This window comes from Xiphophorus maculatus, chromosome 18 (assembly GCF_002775205.1).
Source record: "Xiphophorus maculatus strain JP 163 A chromosome 18, X_maculatus-5.0-male, whole genome shotgun sequence".
Lineage (NCBI taxonomy): Eukaryota > Metazoa > Chordata > Actinopteri > Cyprinodontiformes > Poeciliidae > Xiphophorus > Xiphophorus maculatus.
Window position 1 is genome coordinate 402,658 of NC_036460.1, and position 15,800 is coordinate 418,457.

General features: G+C 41.4%; 1 protein-coding gene across 1 annotated transcript; it reads right to left on the minus strand.

The window, feature by feature from the left end:
• Positions 1-14,208: 14,208 nt before the first annotated feature.
• On the minus strand, positions 14,209-15,251 carry triap1 (TP53 regulated inhibitor of apoptosis 1). Its single transcript, XM_005813844.2, has one exon. The coding sequence runs from the start codon at positions 15,083-15,085 to the stop codon at positions 14,861-14,863; it is 225 nt and encodes a 74-aa protein (XP_005813901.1). The 5' UTR covers positions 15,086-15,251; the 3' UTR covers positions 14,209-14,860.
• Between the last annotated feature and the right edge of the window lie 549 nt (positions 15,252-15,800).

Sequence of the window (15,800 nt, forward strand, 5' to 3'; positions counted from 1 at the left end):
CAAAAGTTTCAAAATAAAAGCCTTGAATATTTTTACATGACGTAATTGCTCTTTTTGGCTTTATTTGACTTTTTCATCCAAAGCACTCTTACACATGGTATTAGTTTGGCCCTTTGAAATGAATATTAACAAAAATTTCGAAATAAAAGCCTTGAATATTTTTACATCATGTAATTGCTCTTTTTGGCTTTATTTGACTTTTTCATCCAAAGCACTGTTACACATGGTATTAGTTTGGCCCTTTGAAATGAAGCTTAACAAAAGTTTCAAAATAAAAGCCTTGAATATTTTTACATGACGTAATTGCTCTTTTTGGCTTTATTTGACTTTTTCATCCAAAGCACTCTTACACGTGGTATTAGTTCAGAACTTTAAAATGAAGCATACTGAAAATTTCAAAATAAAAGCCTTGAATATTTTACATGAAGTAATTGCTCTTTTTGGCCGTATATGACTTTTTCATCCAAAGCACTGTTACACATGGGATTAGTTCGGAACTTTAAAATGGAGCATAATAATAATTTCAAAATAAAAGCCTTGAATATTTTTACATCAGGTAATTGCTGTTTTTGGCTTTATTTGACGTTTTCATCCAAAGCACTGTTACACATGGGATTACTTTGGAACTTTAAAATGGAGAATAATAATAATTTCAAAATAAAAGCCTTGAATATTTTTACATCAGGTAATTGCTGTTTTTGGCTTTATATGACTTTTTCATCCAAAGCACTGTTACACATGGGATTAGTTTGGAACTTTAAAATGGAGCATAATAATAATTTCAAAATAAAAGCCTTGAATATTTTTACATCAGGTAATTGCTCTTTTTGGCTTTATTTGACTTTTTCATCCAAAGCACTGTTACACGTGGTATTAGTTTGGCCCTTTGAAATGAAGCATTCTGAAAATTTCAAAATAAAAGCCTTGAATAACTTTACATGACGTAATTGCTCTTTTTGGCTTTATTTGACTTTTTCATCCAAAGCACTGTTACACGTGGTATTAGTTTGGCCCTTTGAAATGAAGCATACTGAAAATTTCAAAATAAAAGCCTTGAATATTTTTACATCAGCTACTTGTGTTTTGAGCATTATATAACTATTTTAACCCAAGGACTATTACGCATGGGATTAGTTTGGCCCTTTGAAATGAAGGTTAACAAAACTTCCAAAATAAAAGCCTTGACAACATTTTAAATCGTACCGAACGGTGCACGTCCGCCTCGCTTAACGTTCTTGCGGTTCTCCGCGTGCCACTGATCACGTCGCGGCGTCCTTTGGCGTCGACGCCGATTTGTGGCGCGACGACGCCGGGCCCATGCCCGACGGGCGCGCCTTGGCAGGCCCCGGCTAAATTTCTTCCGAAATTTTCTAGTTATTATTATAATTCTTTATTTTTCATCCGTAACCGTTAATGCGGCTCATACTGCTGCGTGCACACCTACAAAAGAGGTATCAAAACCTGCAGAAAATTCACGCCATTCCAGCTATTACTTTTGGTGGGATTCGGGATGAACATGGCGACATAATTCGCAAAAAACTACGAAAAAAACCCCATTATAATTCAATGGGAAAACTCCTACAAACGCCCTAATACCCTACTGGCTAAAACAGAGAATTGTCTCCCCCAGCTGGCTCAAATGAAGTATTGTAAGTCTGAAAAGCGAAAAGAGCAAGTATGAAAAAAAAAAAAAGATTGTGCCTTGGATATACTGGATTAAACAAAACTTTAAATTTGATTGGTAAACATCCAACAGGTAGATGTGAGTGTGGTATGGATATGGAAACAGTAGAACATGTAATAATTAATTGTGGAAAATATAAAGCAAGTACAATAAATTAGGAAATATGATATAGAGACATTTAAACTTAATAAGATATTAATTAAACACAAAATAAATAAAGCGGTTATTACATTTTTGAAGGTAACAGGATTATATGTAAGACTTTAGATTGGGGAGCGGTTAACTGAAACGTGGGGCGTGCTAACCCCCTGCGCCACCACAGCACGCCCCATGAATATTTATGTTATTTCATAAAATTTCTTAAGAAAACTAAACTGATAGAAAGGATTTAGTGTTTTTTTTTAAGTTGCGCCCTGATCCACACTCCATACCAGTAGGTGGCGGTAATGCACACCATTAAGTTGCTTGCCAACCGCCATTAAAAACAAAAAGAAGAAGAAGAGCTTTCTGCTTCCGACTGCTTGGTTAAGGTAAGTATTATTAGAACTGCTTACAGTTGTTAAATGTAATGTGTTCTTTAAGAAATGTGATCGATTTTAAAAGTTTGACTGCTGTGGGATATTTTGTTGTGGCTCTGATAGCGTAGCTGCTAGCTTGATGGAACCACAATTTGTTCACATGTTAGCACTTTGCTAACTGGCTTTCGTGAAACCTGTTAGGCTACAAAATCTCTGTTAACATCAATCTGATCAGCTGAAATAAGGCAATTTTGTTTTACCTCAACCTAGAGCTATTGTGACTTGCAGAAATTGCCACAAATAACCGGAACTAGCATATTAAGCTACTTCACTGAATCAGTTGCTTCGGATACAGATACTCTCAGCTGCCGTCTTGTGCCGACAGTGAAAAACAGCAGAACTACATAATATTACCTTGGTATGATGTAAATTATAATTTTTGTTTGAATTACATAAAATAACTTCATGATCTGAGTTTTTTTTCATTATGCTTGGCCTATCAATAATTTCTAATAATAAAACATAAAATATCTGGGTTTATTTTGTTCATCCGAACCAGAACCTCCAGGTTCTCCGTTGTAGAGTTTTACTGAAAATCAGCGGAGAAATATCTGTAGCGCAGCAGCTGCGGTACAGTCTGCCCACTAGAGTAGAACTGAACCGAACCAAACATGAACGTATTTCATCGCCTAACGAAAGACAAGGAAGCAAAGAGATTTCGGCTAAAGAAATCTGAACTTGATTACATTGCAGCATCCTTTAGCGTCGATGCCAATTTGTAGCGTGACGACGCCGGGCACAAACCAGACGGGCGCGCCTTGGCAGGCCCCGGCTAAATTTCTTCAGAAATTTTGTTTTTCTAGTTTTTCATCTGTAACCGTTAATGCGGCTCATACCGCTGGGTGCACACCTACAAATGAGGTATCAAAACATGCAGAAAATTCACGCCATTGGAGCTATTATTTTTGGTGGGATTTGGGCTTAACGTGGCGACATAATTCGCAAAAAACTACGAAAAAAACCCCATTATAAGTCAATGGGAAAAATCCTAGAAATACCCTATTTTTGAGGATTTTCTGTGTCGTCACAAATTCACCTAGAAATGCCATTCAAATTTTATTTTGTAGATACGTCTGTGATCTCTTCGAAAGTGAAGACGGCTCGTCGATACCAGTTACGGTTTGTCCACAATTTGTCTCTAAGCGACCCAAAGTTTCTCCTTTTTCCGAAAATTAGAGTGAGAGCCAGGGCCTTTAGATTTCGGCTAGAGTGAGAAATGGAGAGATTTTTTGAGCCCAAAATAATTTTGAAATCGCCATCACGCCCACAAATATCGCATGATTGGTATCAAAATCGATCCTGACATTGATACACATGTCTGCTCCGGTAATATGTTTTCGAAATTTATCTGGACCGTACGGTTTTCTGTCACGGTGCTTCAGAGCAAAGTCATGCGACAGGATTTTCTGAGGCTGCCCCAGCCTCTCTCACTAACAGTTCACACCTTGGTGTGAAACTTATTTAACATAGCAACGGATCTCAAGAGGCTATTGGCTGCTGATTAGGACTACAAATACGCATCACTGTAGTTCTATCTATAGTGGAACCCTCAGTTGAAACAGAGGTTGACTGAACTGGCCTTTAGAACTACCTGCTGCTATGGGCTGTATATAACTGATTTAACTCAGTAACTGTTACACATGGGATTAGTTTGGAACTTTAAAATTAAGCATATTGAAAATTTCACAATAAAAGCCTTGAATATTTTTTAATCAGATATTTGCTCTGTTGGGCATTATATAACTGATTTAACCCAATGACTGATATACATGGGATTAGTTTGGCCCTTTGAAATGAAGTTTAACAAAAATTCCAAAATAAAAGCCTTGAATATTTTTACATCATGTAATTGCTCTTTTTATCTTTATTTGACTTTTTCATCCAAAGCACTGTTACACATGGGATTAGTTTGGCCTTTTGAAATGAAGCTTAACAAAAATTTCAAAATAAAAGCCTTGAATATTTTTACATCATGTAATTACTCTTTTTATCTTTATTTGACTTTTTCATCCAAAGCACTGTTACACATGGGATTAGTTTGGCTCTTTGAAATGAAGTTTAACAAAACTTCCAAAATAAAAGCCTTGACAACATTTTAAATCATACTGAATGGTGCACGTCCACCTTACTTAACGTTCTTGTGATTCTCAGCATGCTATTGATTACGTTGCAGCGTTCTTTAGCATCGATGCCAATTTGTAGCATGACAACGCCGGGCCCAAACCGACGGGCACGCCTTGGCAGGCCCCGGCTAAATTTCTTCCGAAATTTTCTAGTTTTAAAAAACTATTGCACCAAGTAAACAACAAAAAATGAGGTGGATAGAAATATAACAGTACAACAAACCAACAAGGTGTCATTTAAACAAATGTAAATATATATTAATGAATTTCTTTGAATTCTGCTCATGTTATCTGTGTGACATGCTGGGTATTAACATGGTTGAAGTTAGCGCTTTAGCGTTAGCTTTCACTAAATACCATGTTGATGTAGCATCTTAACGTTAGGAACTGATTATGATTAGTGCTTTAGGGTTAGCACAGCTAGCGGTGCCCACAATCAGGAACTTTATTTAACATCAACAGGAGAGGAGTATTAAGGTTTTCCACATAAAAAACTATTTATTTACAGAAAGTTTTAATCAAATATGAATTACCATTTAAAAGTGAAGAGATGGAGCTCAAGCGAAACTCTTTGCTAGGCTACGGCATGAGGTCGGCAACATAACAGCAGGGACTGGTTGCCACGTGTTGCTGCTGTAATAATGGCGGAAGGAAACGGCAACAGAAGGAGTTCATCAGGTAACTGGAGCCGAAACATTACAGTTCTTCACTGTTTTATGAAACATCTCTGCAGAAGGAGAAATCACACATCAGAGTGCATGTAAAATGCACAATTTCTCATTTATTTGCAGGATTAACACACACACACACACACACACACACATAGACGGTGGTAAAAAGTCTCTTCCTTTCCCAAATGAAGGATCTGTTTACATTCTAGAAATAAATCGCAGACGGTTTCTGGATGAATCCACCGAACCTCCAGGCAGGTCCTGGGTTTTGCAGTGGAACGTCTCCCTGTTCCCACCTGATACTTAAGCTTTAAACACATCTAAAGTGAAACTGACCCTCTTCACCTCTACGTCCCAGTCGAGCTGTCGTACTTTTCTGCTGCAGCAGCAGGAAGGTTTATGTGTCGATTAAAGGAGAACAGATCAAATCTAGAAGAAACTGAACAGTAAGAATTATAGATGAAAGTCCCGACTGGACGCTGCAGGCGGCCTGCAAGACAGTGCTCAGGGAAAATCTTACCCAAGATCCACTGGCTGATTTTAATGAGATTCTTTTATAATTATGGGATTTTCACATTTTGACTCTCAGGCAGAGAAACAGCGTGAAGCTCTGAACCCAAAAAGGGGAAAAATTGAGAGAATAAATTGTTTCTCTGAGCTTTAGAGTTTATTCTGAGTGTAAAGCAGTGCATAAATGTTCCAAAAGAGGGTGCTGTTGTTTTCTGTAATTGCTGGCACTACCACAATTCCGACATGTTTGTCCTGCCGGGGACACCGTAGCGCAGGGGATTTCTGCGCGCGAACTGCCGTATTCTTTACAGTGTGTTTACTGCCTGTAAGGTAAGCAGCAGCTCTGCTAGCTCGGTGTAAAATCTACAGTATATTAATATACCGATCCATTTCTGTTTGTTCAGTTTGCCTGTTAAGTATAAATTACATTTTGTTTTGGTGATGTTTGATTATTTTGTAAAAAGAAAAACGATTGAATGCTGACAGTGTGTTGATGTAACCCTGCTGTATTTGTACTGTGTTATTTTGTATTTGTACTGTGCTATTTTGCTTTTCTGTATTCTTTTACTTTATGGGTAGTGTCCCTTTAAGAGAACGGAACGACATTACTTTACGGCAGCATCCCGACTGCAGTTGCTAAGGGAATTCCCGGGCTTTAGAGTTCAGAGCTGCTGCAGAGCAGAGACATGCTAGTCTCAGCCTGGCTGCATATTGCCTAACTTTGATGCTCATATGATGTTTCCCTGCTAGGTGAGCATTACTGGAGATTGGTAATGTCTGCATTGTTGTGAGAGGAACGTTGGGTCTTCGTGTGGCTGCAGAGGAGGAAGGAGAGGCTGCTGAATATTTCGTGTTTGTGGACACCGGCTGCCATCATCATTTTGGGTCCCTATCCCAGTCAAGACAACCTTTTTCATTTGTATGCACCAGACACACACATACAAATATAGAGCTCTATATGAACTTATTTTTTTTTGCTGGCCAGCTTCTTTTGTTTTTTTTCCTTTACCAAGGACTCTGTTATAGTGAATGTTGTTCACTCTAAGATTTGAGTTGAGATGAAGTTGGATGTATTTCAGTCCAGAAATTTGTAATAAACAAAACTGGTTGATAGTAAACTGCTATCTGAACCCGACTAAGTTCTATTCTTTGGTTACATCCAAGCAAGTAGAAAAATTGGCGCCCGAACAGGGACTTGAAAGGCATTCATCTCATCTCTAATATTGTTGAACAAACCATATTTTCACAGCTTAACATCTGAGTCAAAAAAAAAAAAAAATGGAGTTTTGTGAAATATATGGTTTTGACCCTGAATGCACTGTAATTCTTAAGGGTGTCCCAGCTACAACTAAACTGGATGATGTAAAAAGGGCCTTTGTAGCGCTTGATGATGTTATCAAAGTGCAATTCATTGACAGTCTCCCTGATTCCATTCTGTGCCAGTTCGGCGAAGGTATTACTCCTATGTTGTTGGACTGTGAGTACTCAGTTGTTGATTCATTATGGGAGGTTGTACAGATTGATGACTACTGCTCCCCTAAATGTGAAAATGAGTCATTCAGTCAGGAAGTAGTACCTCTTGCACGTGCCATTGGTAACATGACCACGTGTTTTCAGGAACAAGTGCACGAGTTGGCCTTAACATACAAAATGGACCCTGCTACAATAAGTCAGGTAGCTGCAAGTCGTATTTATGGAAAACATGAAGAAAGAAACATTGTATCATCAACTCCAGCATCTGCACTCAAAACCCAGCCAGTCACCCGTGCAAGACCAGCTGTCGCAGATGATGAGAACCATACCTCAAATCGTACACAGGCAGCAAACGAGACTGTATTAATCAGCCCTCTGCCTGCTGATGTCCAAAAAGTTATAGTAGAACATATTGTAAAACATGACTCACCAGTGCACCAGCCTCCTCCAAGAGAGCTACGGCTTTTCTCTGGTAACTTTCCAAAACCTCCAACAGAAGTAGATTTTAGCATATGGCGGCTTCGAGCTAAGCAAGTGATAAACGACATTAGCCTATCAGAAGGGCAACAGCGCCGTATGATACTCGATAGCTTACTTACCCCTGCCTTAAATGTGGCTCTTTTCATTGGAGCCCAAGCCACACCAAGTGCTTACCTTCAAGAATTAGAGAAAGCATATGGTAATGTAACAGGAGGGGAAGAGCTGTATATTCAGTTTCTAGAGACACATCAGAACAGTGGGGAGAGGGCGTCTGACTACCTCCGTCGACTTCAAACTCTGCTGCAGGAAGTTGTAGAAAGCAGCGGTGTGGCCAAGCAAGACTTTGACTCTCAGTTACTAAAGCAGTTCCTCCGAGGCTGTTGGGATGATTCCTTAATAACTACACTGCGTCTGAAAGAGTCAGGTTATAGCCCACACACCATTTTGACGTTTTCAGAACTACTGTTCAAAATAAGAACATATGAAAAAGAGAGCCATTTAAAGGAAATGAGGAGAAAGCGACATATGGGGGCAAGCTCAACCAAAGTCCATACCAGGACTCATTTCACAAGTGACACCTCAGAGCCCGCTGGCAACACACTCCCTCTAGGACCAGATGTCTATTCTAGAGAGCACCTGGAAGAGAGGATCAGGCAGTTGGAAGCTGAGCTTCAGAGAAATGTGCCTGTTAAGCACCCTTATCCCTCCAAAGAAGAGAAACCACTTCGGAAGCTCCACCAAAGAACTAAAGGCAGTCCTGTAACTTCAGCAGCCCCAACCACTTCACCAGCAAATCTCATGAAAGTTGGAAAGTTTTGTTATAACTGTGGAGACGACGCTCATTTGCTACCGCAATGCACCAATCCAACCAATGCTGTCCTGGTGCAAAAGAAACTGTGTGCAAGACATCAAACCAGACAGAATCAATTTACACTGAACCTACAAGACAAAACCTCTTCGCCAAACTTGGCTTTAAACAAGTAAGGGCTCCTGCTAGGGAACAGGCAGGGGCCCAAAGTCAAACGAGTTCCCTTGTTTTAAATCAGAGTATTGCTGAGCCATCTCATGTAACAGAAATCTCTCAGGTCCCCATTGGACTTGTGGGGAAGCCCTGTGATAGTGAAGCATGGTTGGATGGAGCTCAGTGCAAATGTATTATTGACACTGGGTCACAGGTGACCATAATATCTCAGTCATTTTACTCCCTTTACCTTTCCCACCGACAGTTATTCTCTATAAAAGGGGCACTCGATATTGAAGGAGCAGCGGGGCAAAAGGTCCCTTATGTGGGATATGTAGAGGTGGAGGTTCAGTTCCCAAAAGATGCATGTGGAACAGGCCAAGGCTATCATATCTTAGCTTTAGTCAGTCCAGACCAGACTTACAACAACGAGTACCCTCTTCTTGTTGGTACAAATGTCTTGCGTCTAATGACAAGAGATTGCAGGAAGATGGGTGGGACAAAATTTTTAGAAACTTTGCCCATTCAGGCCAGTTGGGTAATGGCTTATGCCAAGTGTCGTGAGTTGACAGATTCCCAAACAAAGAGTGCAAAAGTTCTCCGTGTCACACTCAGCAGCAAAGTACCTGTACACCTAAAGAGTGGTGAATTGTATACTTTAAAGGGTATCTGCCATTCTAAGCAGGGGAATGGTGAGTTTCAAGCTCTTGTATGTGGTGCAGAGGAAGCCCCTATACCAGGAGGCTTAATAGTTTATGATCAGATTGTGGACGTAAAGTCTGAATCCCACAATAAGTTCCACCTAGCTGTCAAAAATGTTTCAGAACGTGACATAACTCTGTATCCAAAAACTCTCATTGCTGAGTGTTCCCCCATTGATTGGGCTGTGCCTATCACATCCAGCAAACCAGACATTTTACCAGATGCTGAAGTTCCCCAAGCACATTCCTTTTTGGTAGCTAGTGATGTAAAAGTAGCGCCAACATCTGAAACTCTCGATCTTGACTTTGGTGACAGCCCTATATCGCCCCAATTAAAAGAACACATGCAATGTAGAATCAACACTGAAGTTGCTAGTGCTTTTTCTAGGCATGATCTAGATGTTGGTAGCGTTGTAGGTGTCTCTCATCGTATTGAACTAGAACCTCATGTGCCGTTCAAAGAGAGAACAAGACGTGTCTCACCTGCAGACTTTGACGATTTGAAACGGCATCTTCAAGATCTTCTGGCTGTGGGTGTAATAGAAGAATCTCATAGTCCCTATGCCTCTCCCGTTGTTCTAGTCCGTAAAAAGAATGGAGAGTTGCGAATGGTGGTGGATTACCGGAGACTAAACAATTTAACTAAAAAAGATGCTTACCCATTACCTCGGATAGAGGAGACATTTTCCCTGTTGTCAGGTTCAAAGTGGTTCACCGTGTTGGATCTTAAAAGTGGATTTTATCAGCTGGATGTTGAACCTGCAGATCGACCAAAAACAGCGTTTACCACGCCGTTTGGTACCTGGCAGTTCCGTAGAATGCCACAAGGTTTGACTAACTCTCCAGCCACATTTCAGCGAACTATGGAGAAAGTGATGGAAGGAATTAACCTCCAGGAGGTTGTTGCCTTCTTAGATGATCTTATCATATTCTCAAGCTCGATTGAAGAACATGAGGAGAGATTAATGAAGGTCCTCAAACGCATTGCTGATTTTGGCCTCAAACTGTCCCTTTCCAAATGCAAATTCTTTCAGACTTCTGTGAAGTATTTGGGGCATGTAATATCTGCCCAGGGGATAGAACCTGATCCAGAAAAGGTAGCTGCTGTGAAAGAATGGCCTCGACCTAAAACAGTTAAAGAGCTACGGTCATTCTTAGGTTTCACTGGCTATTACCGACGTTTTGTTAGGGATTATGCCAAAGTGGTTAGACCTCTGAATGATCTGTTGAAAGGAGACTGGAGCCCTCGGCATAAAAATTTTAGCCATTGGCCTCGCAAACAGTCACATCCACTTGGGGACAGATGGACCCCTATGTGTCAAACTGCATTTGAGCTCATCACTGAAAAGTTAACATCAGCTCCTGTGCTTGCTTTTTCCAACTGGCAGCTCCCATATCTGCTTCATACAGATGCTAGCATGACAGGGTTAGGCGCAGCTCTTTATCAGGTTCAGGATGGTCAGACCAGAGTGATAGCTTATGCAAGTCGAGGTCTCTCTAAGAGTGAAAGAAATTATCCTGTGCACAAATTAGAGTTTCTCGCACTTAAATGGGCAGTCAGTGAGAAGTTCCACGACTATTTGTATGGGGCTAGTTTCAAAGTACTGACAGATAATAACCCTCTAACATACGTGTTGACCAGTGCAAAGCTTGATGCCACAAGCCATAGGTGGCTTGCAGCGTTGTCATTGTACAACTTTGACATTCATTACAAGTCCGGTCAGCATAATGTTGATGCTGATGGGCTCTCTAGGAGGCCCCACGAGCCACCTCACGATGATGAGGAGTCTCAAGAAATAGACAGGAGAATAACTACCCTATTGGATCGTGCCAGCCCATCCTCTGATGAGTTTAAGGTTTTGGATAGAGAAGTGGTGAACAGTTTGTACATGTGCCTTGGGGTGACCGATGTTGCAGATGCAGAGGACAGGCAGGGAATGGACAGGGAGATACCTGCAGTTGAGACACTTTTGTGTGATGAAGATGCTGTCCCAGAGGACCTGGAAGACCCAGTCTTAGGGCCAGGTCTCTCAGCATTGCCTGAAATGTCTAGAGATGACTGGTATTATTTGCAGAGAAATGATCAATCTTTGGCGAGGGTTATTCATTTTCTAGAAAATGAGCCCGATACTACGACACTAAACATGGTTGAAGAGTCAGAAGTGTCTTTACTTCTGCGGGAGAGGTCAAAACTAGTTTTGATAGAAGGAGTACTGTACCGTAAAGTTTGCAACCAAAGAGGTGAAACTTTTAATCAGCTTGTACTGCCTAGCAGCCACAGAGAAAGAGCTTTCGAAGGTGTCCATAAAGAGACAGGGCATATGGGCATAGAAAGAACTCTTGAGCTTGCTAGAGCAAGATTTTTTTGGCCAAAAATGGCTAAGTACATTGAGGCAAAGTGTAAAATCTGTGAAAGGTGTGTGAGAAGAAAGGCAAGGGTACAGAGAGCGTCTAAGTTAGTAAACATCAAAGTCAGTGGTCCTCTTGAACTGGTTTGCATGGATTTTTTATCTTTAGAACCTGACTCCAAAGACACTCGAAATATTTTGGTGATAACAGATCACTACACCAAATATGCTCAGGCATATCCAACTAGAGATCAGACTGCCAAAACTGTTGCTGCAGTGTTGTGGGAGAATTTCATCAGTCACTATGGTTTTCCCCGCCGGCTGCATAGTGATCAGGGAGCTTGTTTTGAGTCTGAAGTCGTGGCGGAACTCTGCAAACTTGCTGGAATTTCCAAATCTCGAACTACGCCCTACCATCCGAGGGGCAATCCAGTAGAAAGATTTAACAGAACTTTGCTCGATCTCTTGGGGACACTGGAGGACAAAAAGAAAGAAGAATGGAGGAAATATGTTAGGCCTCTGGTGCATGCCTACAATTGTACCAGGAATGATGTGACTGGGGAAGCTCCTTTTCTTTTAATGTTTGGTAGAGAGCCACGTCTCCCCATCGACATTTGCTTTGGCATCAGCCCTCAAGGTTACAACCACAAAACACATTCACAGTATGTGAGAGACCTAAAGAAAAGGCTTAAACATGCATATGAGTTGGCCTCCAAAAATGCAGAGAAGAGAATGTTGCTGAACAAAAGGCGTTGGGATGCCAAAGTGACTGCCATGCCTTTGGAAGTAGGTGACAGAGTTCTTATAAGAAATCTGAGTCTAAGAAAGAAACACAAGATTTCTGACAAGTGGGAACCCATTGTTCATATTGTTGTTAAACAGCCTGATGAAAGTATCCCAGTTTATGTCGTGACACCAGAGGATGGAGAGGGCAGAGACAGGGTTCTGCATCGAGACATGCTTCTCCCTTGCGGATTCCTACCAGCAACAGGAAGACCAGATGGAGACGGGGTGGCCCCGATACCCCTGGTGCAGTCTTCAGTGACAAATGATGAAGAGAATACAGATCAGGAACCACAGTGGGAGGACGCAGGAACTTCTTTGCAGAGTGTGCCACCGTCACAAAATGCCCTGAATCCCAATGCTTCTGAGTTCATTTCGGAACAAAGAGATTTGGCAGGGTCAGTGGCTGAAGTTAGTCCAGTTTTACCACGTTCAAGACTCCAAAGAAGGCGAGTTCAACCAGCCTACCTCAGTGACTACCAGGTTGGCTCTAAAGTTCATTTTCAACAACACAACTTATGTTCCCCGACACAGCAGACACTGGTTTGTGGTTTTTTGGTGTCCTTGCAACAACAACTTGCAGGGTTAGTTCAGTCCCTGACTACTGGTAGTGACGTGGACGTCACATTTTAAGTGGGGGAGGATGTAACCCTGCTGTATTTGTACTGTGTTATTTTGTATTTGTACTGTGCTATTTTGCTTTTCTGTATTCGTTTACTTTATGGGTAGTGTCCCTTTAAGAGAACGGAACGACATTACTTTACGGCAGCATCCCGACTGCAGTTGCTAAGGGAATTCCCGGGCTTTAGAGTTCAGAGCTGCTGCAGAGCAGAGACATGCTAGTCTCAGCCTGGCTGCATATTGCCTAACTTTGATGCTCATATGATGTTTCCCTGCTAGGTGAGCATTACTGGAGATCTGTAATGTCGTATGTGTTCTAACTTTATTTACTAAGTTGTCGCTAATGCGGTAATGCTCTAGAAACCAAACTCCTGTTTTACCATGGGTAATGTGAGTTAAAATGACTGTCAAGTTTGTTATGTTAAGTGAAATATTTAATTTTCATTGATGTTCATAAGGTGCATATTTTATTATTTCATTTTATTATTTTAAATGCTGTTTTAAATTGAAGCCCACTGCAGTTGCTAAGGGAATTCCCGGGCTTTAGAGTTCAGAGCTGCTGCAGAGCAGAGACATGCTAGTCTCAGCCTGGCTGCATATTGCCTAACTTTGATGCTCATATGATGTTTCCCTGCTAGGTGAGCATTACTGGAGATTGGTAATGTCTGCATTGTTGTGAGAGGAACGTTGGGTCTTCGTGTGGCTGCAGAGGAGGAAGGAGAGGCTGCTGAATATTTCGTGTTTGTGGACACCGGCTGCCATCATCATTTTGGGTCCCTATCCCAGTCAAGACAACCTTTTTCATTTGTATGCACCAGACACACACATACAAATATAGAGCTCTATATGAACTTATTTTTTTTGCTGGCCAGCTTCTTTTGTTTTTTTTCCTTTACCAAGGACTCTGTTATAGTGAATGTTGTTCACTCTAAGATTTGAGTTGAGATGAAGTTGGATGTATTTCAGTCCAGAAATTTGTAATAAACAAAACTGGTTGATAGTAAACTGCTATCTGAACCCGACTAAGTTCTATTCTTTGGTTACATTTACTGCCTGTAAGGTGAACAAAATAAACGCGCCAAAGTTTCCCCACAACGACGAGCCGCCTGTCTGATTCCTCTCCTGCACGGAACACACCCCACCCTCACACTAACACAACGCAGAGTCCATCGGGTGTCTTCCAGCAGCTGCAGGGTTAAAGAGGGAAAGCCTGGGTTACATGAGCAAAATAAATAAACCAGAATATTTTAAAGTTAAAAAAATTCTTCAAAAGCATAAAGATTGATCAAGAATTTTATTCATCAACTACATATTATGCAACAACAAAAACACCTCAAACAAATATTGAGATAATATCTGAATATGGCTAAAAAATGAATTTGTTTCCCCTGCTGGGATGGAAACGTGTCGACATGGAGACCGCAGCGCGTCAGACCTTCAGGTCAAAACTCATTTATCTGAGCAGATTCACCTACAAACAATCAGAACCGTCAACATGCATTTATCTCTGAACCGATCAGCGGTTCGGGTTGAAGCTGTGAGTGAAATGATGAGCAGGCTGCAACAACAAAAGCACAAAAATATCAGTTTTCATATTTTAATGCAGAAAATCAACCGGAAACAGAGATCTGGTCAGAACCGTGACCCCGTCCCGCTCAGCCTCAAGGATCTGGACTCAGTCAACTGCAGTCCAACCTGCTGAGGTCAGAGTTCAGTCCAGTCCAGTCCAGGTGTGTGTGTGTGTGTGTGTGTGTGTGTGTGTGTGTGTGTGTGTGTGTGTGTGTGTGTGTGTGTGTGTGTGTGTGAGAGGCCTCCTAAAGCACAACCCAAAGCTCCAGGGACCCGCTGGTCCAGTCAGCTGCCGGCTGCGGGCCTCATGGCCCCGGATCCAGATCAGAACCGGACCAGAACCAGTTCCTCCGCTCCATCAGCTCTCAGGTTTGTCCTTGTTGGGCCCCATGAACTCCACCCCGTCGATCGGGATGTCCTTCTCCTTGATGGCCTTCTGCACGCAGCGCTGGTACTTCCGGAAGGTCTCGGTGCACGGGTCCCCGCTCCGGTCCCCCTTCAGGAAGTGCTCCGCGAACCAGCGGTTGAAGCACTGGTCGTACTCCCGCTTCAGCTCCGTGCAGGCCTCCCCGACGCTGTTCATCTCCGGGGATCCGGACAGGAAACGCCGCAGAGAGGAGATTAATCCGGGGCCGGGATTTGCTATTCCTCCAGGATCCTAAAACAGCCACACCGACTGTCCCTTAACACGGCTCAGGATTGGCTGCGTTTACACAAACGTAAACCAGCGTGGGCACGTCGCGACGTAACAGAGATATGTGTGGAGAGAGTGACCACTCGGATAGAGTAAGGCTTTTCTTAGGTTTCCTGTTAGCATTTCTTATGGCATTTACTATCGACCAGAACTTTTATTTTTTTACTTTAATTGTTTTAAACGATACATTTTTTAGAATTTTCACTTTGTTATTTCGGCAGTTATTTCTTTTAGTGCAGATATTTCACATTAACGAATGAAGAGCTCCCGTCTGTTGCTAATATTTTCCTCATATATATTTAATTTCTTTTTTAGGTCAGATAACAATGAGACGTTCATCCTTGTAGCAAGAAAATTAAGCATTCACAACATGAATTTCATGAATATGTACTGAATGAAATGTCTTAAATCAAAGGGAAATTTATTCTACTTTAGAATAAAATGAATATTTAACTTTTACAAAGAAAGAATAAAAATTATTTTGAAGAACGAAGCCAGCTGTACAAATTCACAATTAAATTAGATTTAGAAGCCTTGTACCATTTGTTGTAGGTATTGTATGGTGATATTGCATACGGAAGAAATGCTAAAATCTTTAGTGCGT

Excerpts from the sequence above, each read along its gene's own strand:
- triap1 (XM_005813844.2), bottom strand. The coding sequence starts at position 15,085 with ATGAACAGCGTCGGGGAGGCCTGCACGGAGCTGAAGCGGGAGTACGAC.